Source organism: Strongylocentrotus purpuratus, unplaced genomic scaffold (assembly GCF_000002235.5).
Source record: "Strongylocentrotus purpuratus isolate Spur 01 unplaced genomic scaffold, Spur_5.0 spur5_scaffold_8, whole genome shotgun sequence".
Taxonomy (NCBI): domain Eukaryota; kingdom Metazoa; phylum Echinodermata; class Echinoidea; order Camarodonta; family Strongylocentrotidae; genus Strongylocentrotus; species Strongylocentrotus purpuratus.
The window spans coordinates 4907667-4934830 of NW_022145614.1; the positions used below are offsets into that span (position 1 = coordinate 4907667).

The 27164-nt window shown below is 34.8% G+C and overlaps 1 protein-coding gene across 6 annotated transcripts in view; it reads right to left on the reverse strand.

The window, feature by feature from the left end:
• LOC590159 (piezo-type mechanosensitive ion channel component 1) overlaps window positions 1–27164 on the reverse strand; it is an 88642-nt gene that overhangs the window by 19967 nt on the left and 41511 nt on the right. For 4 of the 6 annotated variants that reach the window (XM_030975751.1, XM_030975755.1, XM_030975752.1 and 1 more), the window contains 21 exons: window positions 26484–26608; window positions 25839–25999; window positions 24494–24676; window positions 23722–23808; window positions 22926–23129; window positions 21415–21616; window positions 20779–20880; window positions 20167–20323; window positions 18997–19018; window positions 18354–18517; window positions 17386–17540; window positions 16213–16363; window positions 14874–14963; window positions 13958–14037; window positions 9424–9533; window positions 8639–8750; window positions 4763–4804; window positions 4296–4397; window positions 3349–3515; window positions 2730–2899; window positions 824–880 (listed from right to left, as the gene is read on the reverse strand). In XM_030975751.1, coding sequence (XP_030831611.1) covers window positions 824–880; window positions 2730–2899; window positions 3349–3515; window positions 4296–4397; window positions 4763–4804; window positions 8639–8750; window positions 9424–9533; window positions 13958–14037; window positions 14874–14963; window positions 16213–16363; window positions 17386–17540; window positions 18354–18517; window positions 18997–19018; window positions 20167–20323; window positions 20779–20880; window positions 21415–21616; window positions 22926–23129; window positions 23722–23808; window positions 24494–24676; window positions 25839–25999; window positions 26484–26608 — 2643 coding nt within the window. The remainder of the gene's footprint in view (window positions 1–823; window positions 881–2729; window positions 2900–3348; window positions 3516–4295; window positions 4398–4762; window positions 4805–8638; window positions 8751–9423; window positions 9534–13957; window positions 14038–14873; window positions 14964–16212; window positions 16364–17385; window positions 17541–18353; window positions 18518–18996; window positions 19019–20166; window positions 20324–20778; window positions 20881–21414; window positions 21617–22925; window positions 23130–23721; window positions 23809–24493; window positions 24677–25838; window positions 26000–26483; window positions 26609–27164) is intronic. The other 2 variants (XM_030975754.1, XM_030975756.1) reach the window with 2 other exon arrangements.

The following is a 27164-nucleotide window of genomic DNA, read 5'->3' on the forward strand; positions in this document are numbered from 1 at the left end:
GGTTGAATAGCCAGTACACTGTTATCGTCATGTTCGTTTAAGCTTTAAAGTCACTTGGAACTATCCTAAAATCCACTTACAACCCTTATGTTAATCCTTTATTTTAATCCTTCTTTTAATCCTTTATTTTTTATGAAAGAAAGCCTGGAGCAAATGGAGCAGGAAAAAATATAGCATCACTGATACAAACACATCAGCAATGTTTATTAATACATCAAACCAACACACCAATATCAAACATCAAATAAAACGAAGCAGCACCAAACAACTGTATTTCAAGAAATTATGGATATTTCTTATGGTTACTTAGTTTCTGATAAAATTCACAATGTTGTCTTATATTGCCATATTTATTCAAATAGCAAACATTTTGTGATCAAAACTTTTGTGTTCTCAGATTTGTGTAGATATATATTTGCAATTGAAGTTTTTGTTCTTTACAGTACTGAAATTGTCAACAGCCCAATAAATATCATGTCTTTCTTCTCCTAGGAATGATTGAAATGGAGTATCAGAATTCTTCAAGATTACAACCTCTTTTTTCATCCTTATTTAATTATTATTTTTTACTAGATATTGTAATTTGTGCTTTATTAAGGCAGAAGTATTGCTAATGTGCAATTTATTTGATTCTTAGTGATTGCAACCTCATGCATTTCCACTTTAATGTGCATCCTTCTTTTACATTCTAAGAAATTTTGGTGAGGATTGTGAGGAAAACTTTTGAAATCGAACAGCCCAGTTTTGTATTTAAAAAATTTAAAAACAGGTTTGTAGATAACTCTGGATACAATGCAGCATTACTATGACGATGAACTCTCACCTCTGCATGTACCTCTCAAAGGTCAGTTGGGATGTAGGCTCGGGATCGATGGTTACTCTGCAAGCCATGCAAGAAGGGGGAGGGGGGACAGAGGGGGAAGGGGGTGTGGAGTTAGGGGCGTGGCAGATTAGAACAGGAGAGTTTAAGGTGGGGTGTGGCAGCAAGGATAGACAGCCAGCAAGAAAATAAAGACAAATTTTCATGCAGCAACAAAATAAAGAAACAAAATAATAAGGCAGAGTTAAAACAAAAAACTTATTTCACCTGACATGTATGATTGAAAAGAGAAATACATTGAAAGCATAATTTTTTTAACAAAAGCATACCAAATAATACCATTGCATGTATACCAAATAAATCAAAGAAAATGGACCTGTTTTAATGACAAATTTTACCACATAAAATAAGGATTAAAAAGTAAATAACAAAACAAGGAAATATTTTTGCTTGAAACTTCCTGAAATATTACTTCTAAAAGTTTGCTATGAGAGTCGTAAGACTGAAAATTAATTTGAAAAAATAAGAAAATAACAGTGTTAAGGCAGAAGTTATGCTGCCTCAAATTGCTACCCAGTATGATAACAAATTGTCAATTTTTTTCCCATTGTGATTTATGTTTAGATTAAATCCTTCCAACCCTTTTCATTACACATAAAACATAAACCAAGTCTGTGATAAAACAAATACATATAACAAATTCACACGTCATGTAAAACATGACGAACAAAGATATAGAAGAAAGAATAGAAAACAAAATGGTCCACGATTTATGTGGATAGAGTATTAGTAAGCATAAAATATAATCCAAATTATATTTCTAAAGAATACAGCAAATAGAAATATGCATCCCATGAAATGCCAGAAGATATTCCTAGGAAATGGTGAATATGTTTGGAAAGGATTCTGGTGGGGGAAAGGATTCTGGTGGGGGGGGGCACTACTGACTCTTGTTTTTTAAATATTAAAGTGTTAATAGTCATTGGTGAAATGTACCTAAAGCACAATGCCTGTGACCTGAGTTAATATATGCACATGTTAGGTAACCCATCCCAACCCCCAAACCATTCAATCCTTTGTTAATATTACAAGACAGTGTTTTTATTTCCTTGTTCTTGTCATAAATAAGCATCAAGGGAAACTGTTTGGGGGGTATGAACCTTACATTCTAAAGAGGTACACTGTAGTAGTTGCAACTTCATTACATCATAATTCAACAATATTAATAGGATTAATCAGAGCTTGTAATTTCTTCAATAAATTATTGATTCTTTTTACTTCTCTCTGCATATGAGAGGATACAAATAGGATACATTTTAAAAAGATGTGAGGACATTTAAGAACAAAACAGCTTGCCCAATCACACAAACACACAAATAAAACACGAAATACATATACACAGAAAATACACAATCCTTAAGCAAGCCACAAATATCGAAAAACTTTACGCAACATGTTATATTTTAAATATGCACAGGTTTTAACCTAAACCCAGGGCACTAAATTCACAAACAAAACAAACAGCTTTACATCAACATTGTACATGTATGTATCTGCAGAAATAATAAATTAATAGTTTGCACCAGAAAGTCCCATCTTCACTGCACAGTATACAACAAGGCTGCATAAGTATTACATTGCAAGCCAATGCAAAGTTTACAGAAAACAGTTAATTTCTTCTTCTTTAAAAAAAAATGCATATGCCGAACACATGATATAACTTTCAAATCATTCCGCTGCAACATGCGATATTAGTCAAAGCTATTTATTTTAAGGCTAAAGCGGCTTTACAAGACCGTTTGGTTCTGCAGTTCCACACACTTGCTTTTGTGTCCCTTTACAACAATGTACTTTAATGCCTGCCTCCTACCACAACTTCTACAGTCCCACTCATTTGTTTTTACGTTACCTGGTATCCCTGAGAGGGGATCCATTCTCATCAGCAGGGCTTCCTCTTGCACCATCCTCCTCCTCCTTCTTCTCGTCTGCTCCCGCTTTCGTTTCTTCCGTCTTTATTTCTTCTTCTTTCCCACTTTCCCTCCCGGACATGTCTTGGAGCTCTGCAAAATGTTTATGCTTCTGTGAAAGGAAAAAAAAAAAAAATATTTTATAAGTTTTACAAAAACACAACCTAATCAAATATGATTTGTAATGACCTTCTGACATTCTTTACTAAATGATTAAGTTAAGGGTGCTTTCATGGGAGATATAGCACACACTTTAAGCCTGTGATATGTATGTCAACAGGGAAATGCAAAGCTCTTCTCAGAATGATAGAATGGACTGTACAGGAACTGGACACTTTTCAAGCTAAGGGAAATACTTGACTTTGGGGATTTGGCTCAATAATAGTATAGCGCTTAGAAAAATTGGAATTATTTGCTATATGAATGTTACTATTATTATTATCATCATTATTATACATAAATATTTTATATATGTCATAAGTCAACTGAGGCAGTCCAAAGTTGGCTCTATAAGGGGACTAAAGCTGGTAGGGAATTTCCATAAATATTTCTAACTTTAACCTTCAAAGCTCTCTTTCGTTTGCCCTCTGTGGTGAGCTTCTTCAATTCTTTAGCCACGTAGCGGTACTCCTTTGAGATGGCGTCCAAGAAGTTTATGACTGTGTCCACAGAACGTAGGAAGATCAGCCACGTCAGGGCGAGGGTGCTCTTTATCTTTCCAACGACACCTTCAAATTCAAGTTTCAAAGTTTCAAGATTATTTGTCTTTCTTCCAACATGAATGTAATACACTTTAACAAATTTAAAACATATAGAGTATATAAAAGGAACACTTATAAGGAACAAGTTCATATAATGCATTTACTGTAAGTGAAAAAAAAGAAAGACAACACCTTTCGTATAAGAGATAATTTGCTTGCATTGATTGCAAAACGGATACCTGGATGCTTACAAGCCTATGTAAAAGTTGAAAACTGCTATACAAGATTCTTTCAAGCAGCACTACATTGTAGATGTCAACTGGCAGGACCAAACGTGTACAAAATGGACAATTATGTACAGATCTCAAACCAGTCAAGTTAGGATTAAAAGAAATTTTTGTGGGTTTTATTGCAAATTTAACACTATTTGGTTATTTACCTATTTACAGATATTATTGTTAACCGGGAGTGGACTTTACTGTATTAAAGACCAGTGGGTTTTTGCTAATGTCCGATAACTTCAGAAAAACAGTCTTGCAAGGAACATTTCTCATCCGAACCATGACTGAACACTTTCCTACATCTCGCTGCAAGTTCTGAGTAATTTTCAAAGGGGCAACAAATTAAGCTGTGTGCAACGTTTGTAAACACATTGATTGGTAATTGTGATTTAAGTGAATTGCGATGTACATGTAGTACACACTGAAACTCTTGAGAGAATGTGTGTAATTCTCTCTGTCCTAAAAGGGTAAAGCAAGAATTTAGCTTTAATTTCTTGAGAGAATACACGACTGCATTTCATCCTACCTTCAGGTTCTTCATCTTGTTCCATCTCGATATCATCAGCATCACTTCCCCTGAGACTCCCATCATCTTCATCTTGGGCCTCCTCTATACTGCGTTTACCATCTACAAGATACAAACAAATCAACCATTTAAAACCATTATTTTTGCCATACAGGATACAAAAGACAACGGTTTTAATGTTTCACATCAGTACATTTTACATGATGCATCTTTTTATAGTCAATGGATCCAGAAAGAAAAACAAATATTGCTTTCATATGTCTTGGGAGAAAAACAACAACAACTCCAGGGATAGAATAAAAAAGGAAAGGATAGAATGTATCATTGGTCTACATCTTTATTAATAGAGATTGATAAGTTCTACATATATGTACATTACATGTACACTGTAGGAAACACCTTGCAACATAAATTAATTATGACAATTTTTCTTTCTACTCGACCTAAAATAGTTTTCAAAGTCTTACGTTTATCGCCTCCATCACCACTGATAGCTGTCGAATATGACACTGTGTATGAAACCAAAGTAGAAATGGAAAGAATTAATATATTTAGAAACAAATGAACATTACAAAAACAATATGAGTAAAACTTTGTCTTCCATAAAAATATGGGTTTACATTCTGTAAGTAAACACATGAAGAGATGTAAGTTATGTTTCCATGCATTTTTATGCACTTTTTGCTGTATTTCAGTTTGTGTGATGGGTCAGTAACTTAGTAACAGCATATAGTTGCTATCAATGAGATTTTCAAACAAAACACAAACATGTGTGAACAAGCTTATAATATTATCTATAATATTTATGATAACAACAATGGAAATAATAATAATATATGAATAGAATAACAATTATAGTGAAATTAATAATAATATATGAATAAAATAACAATGATAATGAAATTATAATAAGGATAAAACGATAATACTCTCAAGACGGCAGGAGGAAAATGTATCAACTGAAAAATGTTATTCTTGCAAAGTTGTTCATATAGGTCTTTAGAAGTAAGAATGGCACATACACGTACCAAATAAAAACATGAAATGCCAATATCAATAAAATCAAAAAGTCTTTGATTCAAGGAAGACAAAGTTAAGAAATAAATTGTGAAGTACTTTAGATAATATGTGCTGTGAAAGAAGGATATATTGTACATAGCCTGATATGTCAAGGTAAAAATAAGTTACAAAAAAAATTCCATTCTTTAGTTGCCTTGGCAAGAAAAAGGCTTTTCAACATTCAAATGCTTATTTCATTCAAGGAACTGAAACACAAAATGCCATCTTGGTCTCTTAAAACATCATCACTTTTATGCTCTATCAATGTATCAGTTATTTGCATCATATCAAACTCTTTTCATACTGATTTTTTAAAAATATTTTGGTCCCATTTATCCTCTCAGATGTCCCGCATACAATAAAATATAAATTTATTTTAATTTTCATTACATACTATAGAAACAAAATGAGCTGAGTATAGATGCTACTATATTATCTTATTTTAAGTTTAAGTTTAGTAAATCAATAGTTGAGCCTGTTGACATCTGTTTATCAAATTAAAATAATTATTTGGTCTGTGGTTCTGATGTGTGATAAAAATTCACCTGAACACATGAACATTGAATACACAACCCACATACATGTACCTGTATGTTAAATCTTCAACCCAACAGATTCATTTGTTGATAGAGTCAAGAACCAAGATTACTATGACTTATGTCAAATTTGTATGTCCCTTTCATTACCTCCATGCAAACTGCAAACTATGTACTACAGCAAAAAGCATTCTTTTGTTTAAAGAGCAGTGCAATAGCAAACAACTCGGAGGGAAAGATGTAAAGCTATAATTAGGTCATGCTTGCAGATCATGCTAGCTTTAAACTGCAAAGGTACGCTGTATTGTCTCATTATAGGATAAGAGAAATTTACTACCACTGATAACATTTTTTAAACTTACCATGTTTGATTACTACTCATTGCAAATATAATTAAAAAAAAGGGTATGACAAAAAACAGAAATCTACATCATAATGCTTATTTTATTCACCTGCTTTAGTGATTATGTAAGTTTTGCATCAAATAGCATGCACACGAAATATTTCCTATGCTAATAAATCAATCTTGGTTTTCAGGTTCTAATTTACTCTAATCAAAAGATTTCATGCTATTAGGGCCTTAAGCTATGGTCACAAATCAGAGCAGCGACCGACCGATCAGTAGCCTGCTCGGTCGCTGCTGGAATTAGGCATCGCCCAGCGATTAGGTCGGTGCCCGGGCGGCGACCGCCCAGGCACCGGGCGTATTTTGGGCGGCGAGTGAAAAGTTAGCAGGCGCCGGCCAAATTTTAACTCCGCGCTAAAACTTCAGCGGCGACCGGGCGATGCCCTAAAAACGAGCGGTGCCTGGGCGGCCGCCGCTCGGTGGCCGGGCAGCCGCCGGGCAGAATTGGTTAAAAACTCGCCGCTCGGCCGCCGAGCAGGCAACTTTTTGCTAATGTGACCATAGCATAAGTTAGCATGAAAGATGTTATTCATACACATCCTCCAAAAACCCACATTGCTTTTTTCTCTTTAATCAAAAGAACACCATAAATGAAATCAATGAGTGGCTGGTTGTGATTATGAAAATGAAGCTCATGCATTTACAGTCTCTCCTTCCATTCTGATTACATTTACAAATTAGAAATTTAAAAAAAAAACTTTTTTTTTTTTTTTAAATCATAATATTTTGTTTTCATCCATCTAATTTCTAGGATAATCTATCTCCATCATGATTAGTGCAAATTATAAATACAACTCATGAACTATAGAAATACATTATGCTTGACTAGATTTCCTTGGGGGGGGGGGGGGATTTATCTGTTCTTTTGGGGGTAAAGAAGCATATTCATTGTCTTCCAGCAAAGAATTTAATGAAATAATTGTTTTGCTTAAGCACAAGCAGTGCACATTTTTCTCAGTAATTGATGTTTCATGGAATTTGTTATAATTTAAGGATTGTAAGCATGAAATCTATTCATAGCACAGAGCTTTTTTTTCTCCAACAAAAATAGTGCATTGGCAAGCAATATCTTAAAATTCAATCTTATAAAATTAAAAAGAATAAAGGTCATTGAATTCTTTTAATTTTTTTTGTTCGATTACACTTTGTTTAAAATTGTAAATTGGCTATTCAAAAGCAAACTTGATTGTACTGTAAGTTTCCACCATTATGACACACTTCAAATTCTATTCAATATGAATAGACAATTACAATAAATGTAACATTCATATTTTCTAACTGGATGTTGTGAATATGTTTTGAAAATCAAAATAGGTTTGGCAGTATAATTTACAACAAAAACATTGAAATGGAAAAAAGAGCAACAATATTGAGTTGATTTATGATTAGTATGGAAAAAAAAACTTTAACTTGCAAATGTTTGCTGAAAATGTATTTTAGGGATATTACTCACCATAAGAAGTGAAAGAAAGGTAGAAAATAGGATAGACAAATTAGGAACTCATCACAGAAAATATAGGGGTAACAGTACAATTTGTTCAAGCATATGTAAAGGAGATAGGAATGAATAATATGGAGGGCAAATCATAAAAACATAAGTATTCATATGTGATTTCTGAAAGAGAGACACCATTCAGGAAGATTAGAAAATGGATTACCTTCTACACACAATAAACATTTACATTACTACTGGATTTGTTTTGTTAAAACTATTGTCCATTCAATGAAATGAATCACGAATTTAAAAGCTTTAAAATGAAAAGACAAGGAATATACATGTTTAAGGAGCAAGTATTGTTCATTTTTGGTACAAACATTGACATAACATTTGGAAGGAAGCAAGGAAGGGGATGAGGAGTTACAATGTCATCTACAAATATTTAAAATAAACAAAAAACAAAATAAAGTATGAAAGGGAAAGTAAACCGAACTACATGATAACTGGTTCTTGACATCCGAAAATACATGTATTTCAGTTCTATTGTATTCCAGTAATGTCTGTGCTAATAACGGTTGGAACATACAATGGAATTACCCCATACATGAGCCTACAACTTATTTTTCAAAATAATGTATTATTCCATTTGTAACAGGTACATTCATTGCTAACACATTAGCAAGGGATATAGTGAGGAATTTTAGAGGAAAGGTAAGAGGGTGAGAGGGAGAGAGAGGAAGGAAGACAAGGAGTGAATGAGAAAGAGAGGGAGAGAGTGGGCAAGAAAGAGAGAGTGGGAGAGAAAGAGAGAATGAGAGCGACAAAAAAAAAATGGAGAGAGAGAAGGGGCAAACATCAATTTACATGCGTAACACGACAACAAATAAATACCAAATAAACCGACCTGCATCAGCATCAGGATCATCATCCTCCTCAGCCCCTGAAATGGCTGCTTGGTGTTCTTTGTCTATCTGGATTGCTTTCTTGGGGTCATCAACGATGCCATGGAATACAAGCTAAATAGTTAAATATAGAAATCAACGAAAAGAGCCATGTTAGTCAATACACTGCCATTCGTGTTTGCTATTTCAATTGTATTATATATTTCCTTTGTAAGAGAGAATGAACAAGAGAGTGAAAGAGGAGAAGAGAGAGAGAGAGAGAGAGAGAGAGAGAGAGAAAGAGAGAAAGAGAGAGAGAGAGAGAGAGAGAAAGAGAGAGAGAGAGAGAAGAGGGCATCAGAAGACAAACAGAAACAGACAAGAAACAGGGGATATAGAGCAAGAGTGATAGAGCAAGAGAGGGAGAGAGTGAGTGAGAGAGAGAGAGAGAGAGAGAGAGAAAGAGAGAAGAGAGCATCAGAAGACAAACAGAAACAGACAAGAAACAGGGGATATAGAGCAAGAGTAATAGAGCAAGAGAGGGATAGAGCAAGAGAGGGAGGGAGAGAGTGAGAGAGAGAGAGAGAGAGAGAGAGAGAGAGAGAGAGAGGTGGAGTAAAATATGAATGTATGTGTTAAAACAGAAATGAATTAGTCCAAATTATAATACATAAACAAAAACTTGATTTTTCTACTACTTAATAAACATCATCATAAGAATGTGTCCCCAGACAGTTAAAAAGGAATCCTCCTCTCCTCCTCTTCTTCTTCCTACTTTCAATCATTCTCTTCTCCGACCCGTTCTCACCTGAAGTGGATTCTTGGGGCTGGACGGATCTCCTTCTGCTTCCAGGTCACTGAGTTCATCTTCATCGCCCACATCCTCAAACATGTAGTATCCTCCGGTCCCTCGGATGGCTACAAGATCATGGAAACGGGAGGAGAAGCAATTAGCATCTCATCTCCATGACAACACTCAGAGAAGAAGAGATCTCTTACTGCAGTATGATTACATTCTTTCACTGCTTTGTAAGGCTTATTAATTTTCATTAAAAACACATTCATCCTCAACTAGAGAAAGAAAAAAAAAAAACATTTTATATATTTACAATCTTTATGAGAAATTAGCATCTCATCTCCATGACAACACTCGGAGAAGAAGAGATCTCTTACTGCAGTATGATTACATTCTTTCATTGCTTTGTATTAGAGATATCATAGTAAGCTTATCAATTTTCATAAAAACACACATTCATCATCAACAACGGAAAGAAAGAAAGAAAAAACACATTTCATATATTTACAATCTTTATGAGAAATTAGTATCCCATGTCCATGATGATCAAGAATACAATCGACCTCAATACAGTATAATACCATTTATTTAATTATTGCGTCGTATGAGATATCATACTTAGGTCTTTTCATTTTCATAAAAATACATAAATCCTCAACACCAACAACACTCCTTTTCATATATTTACATTTTGTTTGGGTTATCATGACAACCTTTATTTTTGCAACAACACTCTCCTTGAACTACATGGTTTGTAATTGAAATGTAACCATTTGTATGACCCGGTGGGAGGGGGTAGGTGGAGGGTGTAGGAAGGAGGGTAGGAGGGAGGGGAGGGGGAGGGGGAGGTGGTAGGAGAAAGGGGGAGGTGGTAGGAGGGAGGGGGGTAGAGTAAATACAGGAATAATGATTGTAGAAAGGGGCTTGTGATTCAAGTTATTTCATTAATAACGATTCAAAGGGTGAAGGGTTTTGATCTGAAAATATCTAACACATGAGGTAATGGCAAGAACGCTGTGATAATATCATAACTTATCTTGAAGATAAGGATAACAAAACAAAATACTTCCTTAAAAACCAAACCTGCCCTGTCCATGATTGTGATGGTGACGAAATAATTACAAGTAAAGGGTAAAACATGATTGTTTCAAGTGTCAGAACCAGCAAATAATGCACAATAATATGAATCAGAGAATAATATTATCAAGACTACATGAATAAAAGCATGTCTCAAAAAGTTTCATTATTTTAATGATCATGCTACGATCATTGTCCAATTATCAAGGGAACAAATACAAACAGAACATCATGATTATTCAAAGATTAGACATCATAATGCTTTAAATCAGACACATAAGGCAAGTAGAAAGAAATTACACTACCTTTTTTATGATACAATATTTAATATCAAATCCAAGTTGAAGACTATTTCCAGGCAGAAATCACTTCTCAACTTGCATTAAGTGATTATTTACAAGGACTACATATTCACATGTATCATACTCTATACCTCTGAAATTATAACTACAATGAAATGCATTGTTTGTAAACAACATAATGTAGCATGCATCACAGAAAAGACAATGTAGTATATGAAGGACGATCACAAGTGCCTCCACCTGTCTAGATAATGCACAATCCTGTTTCAATTCCCCCGATATCTGCAGCTATCTTCTCTGAGAGTCTTTTTTACATCTAATATCTGAAGTACTCATAACTTAAAACTTACTGTTGATGTGCTTATTTTCTTCATTTTTTTAAAATCAACAACTAACACATTTAAATTAATTCTGTAAGTCATTCATGGTTGGGAAGTAAGATATCAAATTTAGCTTGCAGAAATTATCAGTATTTTATCTTACTGAGTAATATATTTTGATGACTTTAAAAATGAATAAATATAACATTCAATCAAGCTTGTATGATCACACAAGTCTTGAAAACGAAGCAAGTTCTTTTTTTCCTCTTTTACTTAGTTTCATTTTTCAAAATTGTCAAAATCTGAGTGTAGTCTGATAAAACAATGTGCTGTAAGCTCAACTGTAATAAGATTATTTTGTAACTTCATTTAAGGTATAAAGAGGCCTTCAGGCAGACAGCTTCTAAACATGCATTCTTGAATCATTCCTTGAGTATGGTGTCTGACCCTCCATTGCCATACCCTCGTTTTCCTCGAAGCCTCGTCGCCATGGATACAACTTAAACAATCGTTCCTCCTCTGTGAGATCTAGTCTCATTTCTGGTTGGGGTGTGTAGGATGGTGAGAGTTGGTTAGAATAAAGACATGCACACAAACTTATAGTGTCAGATACACGGTCATCATTTCTATGGTTTCCAAAAAACAATTTTAAATCTTATTCACAGCTGTTAAAGTTGCATGTGTGATGCAAAAAAAAAAACAAAAAAAAAACAAAAAAACAAAACACCCCTCATATTTGGGTTTTTGGTGCTTTAAATCTCCCAAACAAAATAATTCAAAAAATATTTATGTTACAGATAGGAATTTCATTATTTACATGTATGGCTGCTCTTTACAAATTCACTTTACATACAAAATCTTAAGTCATAACATTGGAAAATTTCTCCAATGTTTTGAAAGAAAAACAAATTATGTGATATTTTCAAGAATGAATATCTTTTTTTATTTTTTTATTAAAACAATTGAATAAAACAAAGTGATTCCTGACATTCATTTTGTCTATTTTTGCTTTTGATCTCCAGCAAAAATAAAATGTCCTTTCCTTTTCATTTACCTGCTAATCATCTCTTTGCATTAACCTGATAAAGAGTATAAAATACAAATACAAACATGAACAGACTTTTAATCACATGTACATATATTTACACGATGCAACACCTACATAAGAACAAACCCCATATCAATTATACATGCGATCTTTTATTTGACCCCTGTTTGATGCCTGATATTATATATTTGTAATAGATGACAAAATTTCCTTGAAAAGATGTATTTTTTTTCAAAACTGTAATTTCTGGTACTTTTTTTTTCTTCTCAAGTTAAATACTTTTCTTGAGAGCTAATGTAAAGTTAATAACCATTAATTCATAATTCAATTGGAATAAAATCAAAATTACTTTTGAATTTGAATCTCTTGAAGTAAACTTTTCTCTTCTTTACAGTTTCCACCTTTTAAAAATGAAGAGAAATATCATGTGCAAGTCAGGCAATAGTAACAGTATAACAAGAGCGTGCAATATCAATGTAAAACGATAATATTTCACAAGTTCATAGAAGTTTCTGGTTTTACACTTCTCATCATTTTCAGAATTCATGAAGTTTAATAGTCATATGCATCAGGTGACAAGATAAAGTGTCATGCTCCCACATACACTCCTCCTAAATGTAATCTACACTAACGCACAAACAATGTATAACGTGTCATTCCTCAAACGGTTCCAGCATATTTGCAACCTCATTGTGAATGGTTATCAGATGATAAAATAGCTTCATGCAGCTTGGAAGGCTATAAACAGCACATAATATGTTTCAAGTTGTCAATATAGTGCAAAATAGAAGTATGCACAGTCTCATATAAATTCATTAGAAGCATATTATTCAACACCTCTAGCATATTATTCAACACCTCTGGCACACTTCTTAACAACATATTCTTGACTGCATAGGAGGGATCCGGTAACTTTGTCTCAGATTCTGAAACAAAATTCTGGATTTAGCTCATGATGCAATGATGATTATAAACCTTTAGGTCAGTCAGGAACCCCATGACTTTTGCAAGCCTATCGCCTGTCTGATTATCAAGATATTTATGATTGGAATTACAAATTTTGAAAACTGTTCGCCTGACGATTTTCATAACACTACAGTCTATTGGGGAAAACGAGTATGGTAAAACCGGTCACTCAAAGATTTTTACTTTTTTGAGGCACTTCTTGATCATTTTAAAGCGCTTTTTTTTTTAGGGCTTCAATATTACACCATATCACAGACACTGATAACACGTAGGGCCGTGTATCTCAGATTTAACATTGTTAAACGATGCCTTTAATATGCACATATAAATAATTTCAATTTTTGACTGAGGGTTAGAGTAAACCTATATCCAAGTTTATATTTCTTACAAACTAGAAAGAGTAGAAGGGGAGTATATCTGTTATCTTTTGATCACCTTAAGCAAATATTGGACTATATATTGTTTTACTCTTTAAAGTGCTTTTAATATAACCTTTAAGAATGTGATTACTTTGAAAGCATTGACCTAGAGTAGAGAGTACAGTGTAGCTGATAAGATGAATCCTTTACCAACTCTGATTAAACATAGAAATGATATCTCTTGCAAAGTGAGATCCTCACTTACCCTAAAATAGTGAAATTGAAGTACTATTCACAAGATGTCTTTCATTGTAAATAAAGGAGAATGAAAATCTTTCCTATTCATTGTTCCATTGATAGTACATGTAATACCTAAATAAACCACAATCGTCTGATATTTTTCAAAGGGAATGTTCATGTAGAACCATCTATTTAGATTGATAGACGATAAAACCATTTTGATGGAAAACTCACCTTCAGAATGTGACTTTGGCTGCCATGTTTGGTTCTTTTTGCTCATTAGCTTGGCCTGTTTCTGTTTGATACGTTTCATCCTTTGAAAATAATATAATCACAAGGAACAGGATGTCAACTACATATATCAATGGTCTTCTAGCTGAGCCGGGCCCGTTTCACAAAGCCTTTTTTTCAATGACAAATGACAAAAATCAGTGACAAATCTGCTGATAACCAATCAGAACCAAGGATTTCAGTAGCTTATAACAAAAAATTCCATTTGTCACTGATGACAAGTTTTGTGAAACAGGGTCCAGATGTTTAATGATAGCCCAGCAGCTGAAAGAAATCCTGTCTGGCATGTACCTTTCATACTTGCATCACCTACATGTAATTCCATGCCTTCTTCTGATTGCCAAACTATTTGGAAACTAGTAGTGAGTTGTACATGCTCTAAGACACACACTTTTTTCAAAGGGGATACATAATAATAATTATGAGAATATCATTGTATAAAAACATAAATTATAGATAATTAGGTACATAGTACAAGAGGTTGTTCTTCATCAGGTATATCAAGTCAAGGAGGACAAGGTGCTTCGGGGCACATTGCATTTTCTCCAACTATTATTGAGAGAGGGTGATATATCACATTTCAAATACATCTGCCACACAAGGTCAATTGTTGGCTGACAGGAGTAAACTGAGCATCCTCTTCCAACACATCATTGTCTAAATCTAGTAAACTACTTTAAACTTATGTTTGAGAGTTAAACTTTTTATCTTGAAACAAAAATCCGCCACCTCCGAAATATTCAGCTGCAGTCTTTGTCTGCAATTTGACCTGACTTGACCTCTCTAACGATCAAAAATTGAATTCTCAAACATACGTTATCAAGAATAGAGATGAACCTTCATGGTACTTTGAACTCACTTTCTCTTGACACCTTGCAGTATGCGCTGCTCCTCCAAGCGTTTGTTGCGCACCTTGGCTGCTAGGATCTCGTTGATGAGCTCAGCACCTCTGTTCAATAGATACAAATGAGACACAAAGATTGTATCAAAACAAGGTTTTCCTACATATAACAACCAAACATGTAGAAGAGACAGAAAACACTTTTGGGAGCCAGTCTTTTCATGCTTCTACATAACACTGTATATCAAACAAACAAATAGATTCAGACCTAATGTAGACTACAGTCTTTCTTTTCAAGTCAAACTTTGGTCCTTGAAGCAAAACAGGAGTAAGAACAAAATTTGTTGAATATACTCTCATATTTGTATACGTTGTATGAGAGAAACCTGACAAATACTGTTTAGGACCTTGGCAAACTATGCATTGACTTTGATGGTGGGGTCCATGAAAACCAACTTGGGAGGATAGACCTTTGTGGGGGAGAGGGGGGGGGGTGGTGGTGGTCTTTTATTTATGTCCACTAAAATAGACACAGTAGTATGAACCTACTTGGAAGCTACTCCAAGTTTATATATGTCCATCACAATTGACCCCATACACACTGGGCTGCAGGATCTTCTAAGGCTATCAAAACAAACACAGGATTCAGACCAATCTTGAAAGATAATATCCTCTCCATTTACATAATGTCCGTTGAGTGCAAGAAGGGTGTTATTACATATTGTTTAGCACACAAGTTACGTCCTTTCGGTTCTCAATAGATGATATAGACCCATGGTGTTGTGGTCGAGTGGATACGTCACCGGACTGTGGATCACAAGGTCTACGGTTCAAGTCCCGCCGTGGCACTTATGTCCTTTGGCAAGACTTTGATTTACATTTGCCACACTCCACCCAGGTGATGTAAGTGGGTACCTGTCAGGAATTAACTCCTTGAAATGCTAGAGCGCCGTAACAGCAGCCATGCTAAAGCCGGGGTAATAATTGGGAGCACCTGGGGGTGTTTCACAAAGATCTAAAGTCAAACTTAAATATTATGGAGAGCCATTTGTAGCCTACAAATAAAATATATTCAAAAGCAAAAATTTAAGTATTTTAGACTTTTTATAAATTCCACATCAAGAACATGAAATCTCCTTGATAACGGAAAATATGAATGATCTGAATCAACATTTTATGTCTTTTAAAATAACTTTTACAAAATATTTTCATAGATGCTAATGGCTTTCCATAATTTTTAAGTCCAACTTAGGATCTTTGTGAAACACCCCAGGAGTGTCAAGTCTGACAGATACTGTATGAGTGCTATACAAAAACCCAATATTATTATTATTATTAAATCAAAGATAGGACGTACTTGGAGGCTAGCTTCTCCTCATCGGTCAGGTCTAGGATGATGTAGAGGAAGTAGTTACTGGTGAAGATCTGACGCTGGAATACCACAAACAGGAAACAGGTCACGTCCCATGTGAGTTTAGCTGAATCAGTGGGAAGGCCGCACACCTCATCTGTGGGGTCAAAACAAAACAAATATGATTACCGTTATATGATTGGCTTTGAGTGAGATATGGGATTAATATTGGCCTTGTATATTAAAGGGAACCAAAACCTTCATACTAAGTTACTTTTATTGTAAAGTTTAAGATATTTCAATAAAATCAGTGAAAATTTGAACAAAATCGGACAAGGAATAAGAAAGTTAAAGCTTTTTTAAATGACTAGTCACTAGAGGGCAATATTCAATTTGATGACATCATTTGTGGACAACTCTCCATACCTTTTGTACATCAAATTTTACAATTCTTTTGTTTTCTTCGTATTTATTTGTGTTCTTGATCTGACTTCATAACATGTGAAGTAGAATATCATTTTGCATTCTATACTTTGCTTTCAGGGGAGTAGATTATCTCAATCACAAGAAAGAAGGAAAAACATGAAGGTTTTGGTTCCCTTTAACTATTTGGGTATGCAAAATAATAGTTTCATATCACCATTATCATTCATCCATTTCATTATTTTGCTTGTACCATTTGAATCTGGCAAAAATTCATGGACATGAGATTTAAGAGCATACGCTCTACTGTTGCCAGCTGGGACAGCATATAATTCTTTGAGTAGCTGATGCTTGATGTGTTATACATTTACTTGAAGATAATTGCATTCTAAAAGAAAAATATCTCCAAGTTCTTAGAAACTGATAATACATTTAATCAGAATACTCATGTAGTATGACACTGTATGGTCCACAAATATCATATTTTTTCATTTTCTATTTGTTCTTATGAATTCAAAAGATGCTTACTGAAATATGATACACTTGAGAATGTAACAAAAAGAAGGGCTCTAAGCACGATTCAGTACAAAACATATCACAATATTGGCTATACAAGTGAATTGACTATATTTTTTATCAATGCTGAAAAGAAACACCACTGGAGACATTAGAAAACAACAAATTGGGAAGAATCTCATAAAAATGTGAAATACATTTTAATGAGAGAAGGAGATAAACTAAGAGCGAAGATCTTACCAGTATAGCCAGTCTGTAGGCAGATGACCCCAAAGACCTGCATGATCCAACAAAGTTCCTTGTCGACAATTTTGTCTCCGTAGGCGCAGGCCATGATCTGAAGGCCTACCTTCATAAAGATTACAAACAGCGTGTACCCAACCAAAAAATTCCACCTGAAAAAAAAAATCAGTTGAAATGGAATAAGGAATGGAACAGCACATGGACAAGGGAAGAAAATAAAACAGTTAGCAACAGAAAGAAAAAGTGAAGGTGTCAAAGTAACCCTGCACAAAAATGCAAAATACAGTTAGCAACTAAATTATTCTTAACCCTTGTAAATTTGATATTTTTGTGTTTTGCGTAACTCAACTAGTTGAATTAGGACCTTTGTTGAATACTTTTAGATGTAAGCTTTATTATGGCACATTCTAAAGAAACATATATCGGGACAAATAAATTTTTCATGTGCTTTACAAATTACAAAACCTGGTATTAAAGGGTATGAATAATTTAATTTTTGACTTATATGCCTGATACAACATGTATTACGTCTCAATCACAATCATATTCCCACACTTGCTGTTTTTCAAACAATTTTAAATTCTAAGCAGCATGATTCCCTGCATAATTACTTGCGTTTCGGACAACTCTTGCATTGTTGATTAGTTTGCCACACTGAGTAAATGTATGAAAGCTGCATATTAAAATTATGTACGATACATCTCATCCAGGAGGGGTAACTCTTTTAAAAATGTATGAGTTAACTCTTTTCTGGCTCCACGTAGACACATTTTTTGCCTCCTTTCCACATTTCATGCGTGACAAGAAGATTATCACATATAGCGAAACCAGAAACCTTCAGTTAGAATACAGATTCACAAAGGTTGTAATGCTGCTATTTGCGTCAAATACAACGTTATAACAATGTTACATTGATCAGTCACACGACCCTGATACCAGAGGTGCTTTCTTTACATTTGACTTACTGTTTCATGACTTTGTCGGTTGGTTTGGTGAGGAACTTGGGTCCATACCAAAGGAAGTAGAAGGCAAAGATGAGATACCAGACGCCAAGGATACTGATACGAGTTGTAGCACACAGGAACACAATGGCCAGGGTAAAATAGAAGGCGTATCCAAATACCAAGCTCTGTGCAGGGGTTTATAAAAACAAAACATTATCAGTTTCAGTGCTAGTGTCATGTAATTTTATAGGTACATGCTTTGGGTTCTGAGGATATTGAGACATATAACAGGGTATTTTAGAAGGAATATCTAAACACCAAGGTTATCAATATCAGTTTGCCGATATCAAATGGTAGTTTTACAATACCAAGGGCGAAATAAAAGACATACCCAAACATAATGCCTCATCAATTTGTAAACAAAAGGTCTCCGGTAACAACAACAGTATTATCAATATTGAGAGGTTCAATTACACAGCACTGGTAGTTTAGACTTTGAATTTCAAATGGCTATGAAATACAAAAGGGTCATGCTAATTTAATGAATTCAAGTGGTTTTCAGTGAAACACAAAAATCAGGAAGAGTATTAATAAAAAAAAATCATACATCTGTATAAGAGAGGTCTACATTGATGTTTAAAAATAAAATAAAATATAAACTTACCTTTATGAGGTCCAAATATGACCTGAGTAGAAAAGTTTTAAAAAAGAAGAAGAAAATAGTGTTTATGCATATTGAAATTCAATGAAATTCAAGGAAACACTAATGCATTGATGTCTGAATATCATAAAGAGTACAGTTAACAACTAAATGATTCATACCCCTTGTAAATTTGATAATTTTTGTGTTTTTCATAACTCAAGAATGGAATGTGGACTAGTTGAATTAGGGTACCGGTATTAGTTGAATTTGGGTATGACGTGAAAACTTGGTAAGGGTATGAATAATTTAGTTGTCAACTGTAGAAAGATTGCATCTCCATAGACAAAAAAATTGTGCACGTATTTGAACTGTAGGCAATGACAATAACATGGAAACTCATTTTAACACCTCTTCAAATGTACTATGTCCCATTTGCAGGTCCAAAAAATAAAAAGGTTAAATTCCAATGGTATTTGAAAGATAATACTAATTTAGAACTCCCCTTAAAAAAAGGAGGCTTGAAAATGTCTTTAAGTGGGAAAATAACGACTATTAGTTGTCAAATCGACTTAGGAGCTATAGAGCCAATAAGTAATAGTCTTGATTTTCAGAACATTGTACCGCATGGTGGTATGTTTTATGCTGCGCAAAGACTCAGTTTAATTTTGGCCGTTACAAGAAGTGGGTTATTGATGTAGACAAATCCTTTACAGCTCATTTTATGTACGTTATTAACAAAGAAGAAAAAAAGCCAGTCAGTCACTCAGTAATGACAATAGTGTCTGACAATGAAGTCTAGCAAGTAAACGGGTTTCCTTGCATAATTTGAATATTAGGACACTGCTAACGTTTAAATTTCACAGCTAGGACATACATGACATATTCATAATTCCTGCAAAGTTCTACAGAATTTGAGGTTGGCTGCAAAAGGGACACAGTATCTTTAATATTTCACATGAAACATGAATAACATAAATTTCAAAATATTAATTGAAGAAATAAAACATTTACAGAAGTGACTTTGGTGAGAGAAAAAAAAGCGATCATTTCCCAAGCTCGACTCTTTCCATGAAAATCAACTAATTTCATCTTGCAGTTTTCACAAACAATTTTGTGTTATCTAAACATATATGTGGCTTACACCCAGTAATTTTTGAGTTAGTCCTAGTCCTAATTTTGTGTTAGTCCTACCTATTGAAAGTGAAGTTGGGGACTGGATTTTCGTGGATATTCTCCACATCCACAGACACCTTATAGTTATCACCCCCTCCGGCAATGATGTCATGATTCCTCTCCATACGGAAAACTTGGAACTGAAGACAAACAAACAGCAGCTGAAAGAAGTCCGCTGAAAACACAAAAAGTGAGAAGAAAAAAACAACATATTTCTCTTTGTCTCCTCAATTTTTCTAGGTACAAATGCAGGTATAAGAGTACAGCATAACTTGCCCAATGTGGCATTCAGGTTGGGGACAACAGATTTGGGATAGTTGAATACTGCATGAGCCATTATTTTTGCAAAAGTTATATTTTTGTGAATTTTGTGAATTTTTGCAGGGTCGTTGATTTATTAAACAAGTCAGAAAAATGAATATGTCTTGTAAGAATACTGTGATAATCATCCTGGCAATGTCTGTATCCCTGCTATCTGCAAAATTACTGTACACAAAAATATCTTGGTTTATAAAGTATATCTGTAATGCACTTAGAGACATCATAGATGTATTAAGTGCTATATGAAGTGGAATATTATTATTATTACAGTAGTTACAGGCAGGTTTTTGTTTCGATGACATAACTTACCAACTATTGCCCTTGGATCGGGGTCTGTAGGTGTCTCGTAGTTTGAGAGATACAGCCATGTGCTCAGACGATCTGGCAGTGCTTTGGTGTTCCATGGATAATCTAGAAATAAAAAAACAAAAAGGATGAACTCTAAAATCTACTAAAAATAATGCTTTGTTTTGTTCACCTCACATCATAGAACAGAAAATACCCTTACTTAATTGAAAACATCATGATATTGATCTAGTTTAAGAATGTATTGATTGATATTGTTATCATTTGGAAAGAAAATTACAAATGAGATTACAGAAGAAAAATTAATTCAATCAAAATACTTCAATCAAATAAGTTCTGATAAAAATAAGAAATCTAATTTCATCTGTTTGATGAGACAAATACAGTCTCTCATTTTCATTGTGTGCTTAGGATAAGGGCCTGGCTAATTTCTTTATTTCAAGCTGTTTAGTTTTGGTTGCTGCAGTAATCATGTCAATGTTAACAATGCATGATATGCAGATTGAGTCAAGCAATGTTCGCACTTCAGTGTGCATTTATCTTGAAACATTCATCCAGAGTTTGCTGAAACATTCGCGCTCCTATCCAGAGCACCCAACTTTATGATCTGAACGAAAGATTTGATTTGATGATGTTTACTTATACAGAAGACTGGAGGCAATCCAAGAGCCAAGGCGTAAGCCACAGGGAGCAGACATATCAAGACCAACATGTAGAATGGCCACAAGAGGGCGCAAGTACGACGCCTGATGAACAGCAGAGGAACCATCATGGCCAGGAAGATGAACGCAAAGACGTCGAGCCGAACAGCTGCAACGATGGCGGTAGTCGTGAAACAGATCTGAATTCAAATTGTTAGAATAAAAAGATAAAAAACGACCGATGAGCAAATCTACTAAATGTTCTCTCAGGGTGAATTCAAGGATTGGCAAAGAAAAACAGATAACAAGGAATTTTTGAGTTCTGCTAGTAGTAGGAAATAAAATCTTACAGAATCAAAGTAATGCTACGGTCACAAAGGTTCATACGAACAATAATTTCGTACAAATTTCCCTGCTTTTCCATTGTATTCCCAAATTTCCATTGTCAGGAAATCGTTCGTAGCAGTTCGTAATGGCATTTGTGACCGAGGCTTAAACTTACACTGAATGTTCAAGTCAATAAATAATGGTATCTGTTATAACGGTTTGGTTGAGAGTGAATTAGAGTTGTGTAGGCCTATTAAAGCAAGATAAGAATATAGTTGAGAAATGTGCAAAGCAAGATAAGCAAACATATTCTGTTTTCCCAAATACTTGTTGAGGAAAAGATCATGTGCTTCAGTGAATTTAATTTCCAGTAAGCACTCGTTGATTTATCTACACTTTCCTAATTCAATCCATCAATATATTGCATGATGTACAACTTAGAATTATGTGAATCCATCTTCCCTCAAATTGCATCACTAGAACTCAAGCCTTTATACAGTACAGTGTTACATCAGTAAAGGCCCTTGACACTCATACAAAAGGTACCTGGCTGAAATCCTTGTTTGGTGCTAACATTCTAGGACAAGGTATTTGATCACACTTGTATCTCTCTACCTGGGTGTATATGATGGGTACCTGGCAATGCTGGGGTAGTAATAATTGCAGGGAAAGAAGAATTGTGAAAATAGTGATGTGGCTACCCTGTGTAAATATGACCATATTATCCCCAATATTACAATACAGTCAACCATGACGGACTCGAGTGAACTGTGTTGACTTAGGCAATCTTCTAATTGTAAGAAAGTCATATTTCTACAACTTACGCATATGTACTATATGTACATGTTTGTTGTCCTGATGCCATATATAACTGCTCCGTAGCCCTTCCAACACCTTACAAAGTCATATAGCGCCAGCATAATGCCGGGATCACTGCCCCGCTCGACTTGTGTGGTGGGAGCTCAATGCTTTCTCTGTGTTACTGTTTTGGGAATTTGATTAACTTGGACGATTATTTGACTTTAAAAATCGACTTATACAGAGGATTTACACACTAAGTCTGTAAACAAACATTTTGATTTTTTGGGGTTTTTTTTCCCATCAACTTAAAGAGGTTAATCAACACATGCAACGTCGACTTGTGCGAGGTTGACTGTATTTTCATTGGTAGAGTTTTCTCACCTCCAAACCAAACTTGAAGAAGCAGTAATTGATGAGGAATTTGATGCAACCAGGCAGACCATCTTTATCTGCACACTCCCTGGTGACATCATTAAACACGATGCTGTAGTTGGGCTTGACCAAGCCATGCTGGTGTCTATACTGCTGCTGATGAAGCATCACAATGGCTTGGATGATCAGCATGACGATGATCGCAACGTAGCCCTGGATATAGTCATTAATATCAAAAATAACATTAAATGCATGGAATAATACTGTTACAGAGCATTGATGTTAATAGTTTATCAGAATCTTTCACACACACACACACACACACACACAATTAATCAAATTCTCACCTACTAAAAAAGAGAAAGTGTAAAAAATGAGTACTGTAGCCATATTCTTGGATGTGAATACCACATTTATAATTGTTCATAATCGTACTAAATTTGTATTAGATGTGAATAATGTAACATATTCAATGTCATTTACATATTCAGTTTGCAGCAGGAATGTAAATATATGTATGTTACAAGAAACAAAATGATTAAAAATCCACAGTGAAATGCCCTAAAACTGCAGAGCCTAAATCAAATTTGATTTATTGAATACACTATTTATTTTTGTTGTAGTTCAATGTCTATTTTAACAGTAATCAACTTGCGAACATTTTCTTGCTTTTCTTGCTATTCAACTAAGCTCTTTATTTCTTATTGGCATATTTGCTTGACAAAGGCACAATGTAGTTCAGGTAGTATTCATATACATATTTCTCTGTCAGGACGGACATATATTAAGCAAAGATTTTTCTCACCTCCACATATTTGTAAAAAGAGCTGACTTGTATGAAACCAAACCAATCTGGAATGTTGAAGTTGTCCTCAATCGGGAAATCTTTATTCTGAGGAAGGAAATCAGATAACATTGTTATTCTTTAACTGCATTTCATCCAATAATATCATCATCATCATCATCAATATCACCACCATTCTTATTACCATCACCATCATCATCAACTTAATGACCATCATCATCATCACTATCATCATTACTATCAACATCATCACCACCATCATCATCATTCTCACCATCATCATCATCACTATCACCATCACCACCACCATCATCATCATCATCATCATCATCATCATCATTACCATCATCATCATCATTTCAGCAGCAGCAGCATCATCACCACTAACAAGAAGCTTCTTTTATCTATGTGCCGCTGGTGATAAGGTTCGAGGCAAACCAGTTTAAGAACTCCAACTATCACCACTATCTCCATCATCGTCATCATCTTCATCATCACTATCAACATCATCACCAACACATTCATCATCATCAATATCATCATCATCATCATCATCATCATCAATATCATCATCATCATCATCATCACCATCAACATTATCATCATCATCATCATTACCATCATCATCATTACCATCATCATCATCATCATCATCATCATCATCATCATCATCATTATCATCATCACCACCACCACCATCACCACCACTACCACCACCACCACCACCACCACCACCATCACCCTCACCCTCATTTAGAAGGATCTTCTTTACCTCTGTGCAGTTGGCGGTGAGATCCATATCAAACCAGTTTGAATAGTCCAACTGAAAGACCATCTTCCCCAGCAGCACCAGAGAGACCCATAACATGGACATCATACAGCACACATGATGAAGGGATGGTACGGCGATCGGGACGAAGATTAACAGAAGGAGAATGCCGTTCACTGCACTCAACTATACAAAGCAAAACAAAAAATTAAAGGGTAAAGATGAAGGATGCAAATGCTTTTCTTATGCTTGTTCATACCAACAAATCAATGTAAACTGACAATCATAAATGCAGCTACAAGAAGTAATTGACTTGAATATTACTTACAGCTAGGAAATAAGTGATGCAACATACATATACTTATCATGGGAAACCTCCACATACTGATGAACATACAGTTGTATTAATTACTTTCTACTACAAAAGTACAAGCTACTGACTGAATTGTTCCTGGGAATACCAATGATCGTGTCTGAGATTATGATTTATGTAAATCATGGAATTCTTTATGCCCTTCTTAATCACCTACATTTGAGTGGAAAACGGACATTCCATCAACTTCACGTGTATTGCTCTAATACAGCTTTCAATTAAATGTACTGACAAAAATGACATGCTCTTGACATTAAAGAATCTATCTTTCCTCTTTAACAATTCTAAAACATTAAAAACGCTCTGTTTTGCAAAAATATCATCAGCCTGATAATATGCAGCTAGGATTTATTTTTGTTGGTTACAACCAGTCAAAATGAAAATCAACTTCATGTTGTGAACCTGTAGAAGTCTCCGAAGGAACACCTGACAAAGACCAAATTAGGACCTGAAATACCTCGAGGCCTCTTCTCTTATAACAATTCTAACACAGTTAAAACACTCTATATGGCAATAATAGCATCAGCCAGGTTTCAAGGAATGTTGTTTGGACTTACTTCTTTAGTGATGACCAGTACGATGGTCAAGAAGATAGGGACTTACTTCTTAGTGATGACCAGTACGATGGTCAAGAAGATAGGGACTTACTTCTTTAGTTATGACCAGTACGATGGTCAAGAAGATAGGGGACTTACTTCTTAAGTTATGACCAGTACAATGGTCAAGAAGATAGGGGACTTAGTTCTTTTGTGATGACCAGTACGATGGTCAAGAAGATAGGGGACTTACTTCTTTTGTGATGACCAGTACGATGGTCAAGAAGATAGGGACTTACTTCTTTAGTCATGACCAGTATGATGGTCAAGAAGATAGGGACTTACTTCTTTAGTGATGACCAGTACGATGGTCAAGAAGACAGGGGATTTACTTCTTTAGTGATGACCAGTACGATGGTCAAGAAGACAGGGGACTTACTTCTTGAGTAATGACCAGTACGATGGTCAAGAAGACCAACTTCATCATGTGGACCTCCACGAGTCTCCAGAGGAACACCTGACATGGACCCAGATAGTTATTGAAGTAGGAATAGGCCTTCATCAGCTTCAGCTTCAAGGTGGAACGGGTCGTCGGTAAACCTGGAATAAAGACATGCAAGAAATTTAGATTTTCCATGAGGGTATCTGTGTTGTGCTAGGTTTTCACAGACATGAAGCAATCAGATGAAGAAGTCTACAGATCGGTCCCAGACACAGATGATCACTTCTGGGATAAAGACTTATCAAAGTGCAGTTATTGTTTTGTTGGTTAATTCCATTATTGTACAGTGTATCAAACTTCCAAATGATGTACCTTAATATATTTGAATATATGTTAAATTTAAACATGGGCAAGTCTAAGACATTCAACCTTTTTTTTTTTTGTGTCCCACACATAAACAAGTGTCATGAAATGATGAAATAAAAGTAACATCATGTTTACAATATTTGGTCTACTGCAAGCTGAAACATCACTATCAACTTGATACAATCAGCAGACTTACTACACCGTTGATGTAGTTGGTAACACAAAAGACAATCGAATTTCCCCACGTGTAGAATCCACAAGTTTTTTTTTACTTACTCTTCTTGCTAGATGTTGAGGCTCTGTCTGTATCATCAATCTCTACATGATCACCTCCGTCACCAGCTCCGCCTTCCTCTGCCTTGCCCTCTGCTCCACCATGACTCCCATCTAAGTTACTAGGACTGCAAAGATGGACAGACGAGTTGATTTTGATTACAGGGAGTATTCAACATCTTGGCTTGATGATGAGAGTAGCTATGGTGTTTTTGTTTGTTTTTTGTTGTTGTGTTTTTTAAATAAAATGTTCATAATAATAATTGACTTTCAGTATTAGGAAACCAACCCTGACAGTTTTTTTGTTGTGAAGTAACAATGTCCGGTGATTACAATTTCGTGTTTATTCTTACTGAAAATTATAAAAATTCTTTCAATAACTACTAGGACTGATCTTCAACATCTATTTGAAGAATTTGTATTATACCTCTTCCACAAAAATGTAAAAATTAGCTTGTTAAAGAAGTAATATTATGCCTCATATATTTGGTATATTTGGATAAAATAATGGCTGCTTTCCTTCATACAAGAGGCTTTCAATAATGTAATAAATTTCCAGTCTCATATAGCAGATATCACACTATTATTTCCTGTCCCTATACATTTCCAGTACATGTTTCAATGAGAAACTATTTTCAAGGGAAACAAAAAAGTGGTCTTTGTAGACAGGTGGTCTTTCTATAG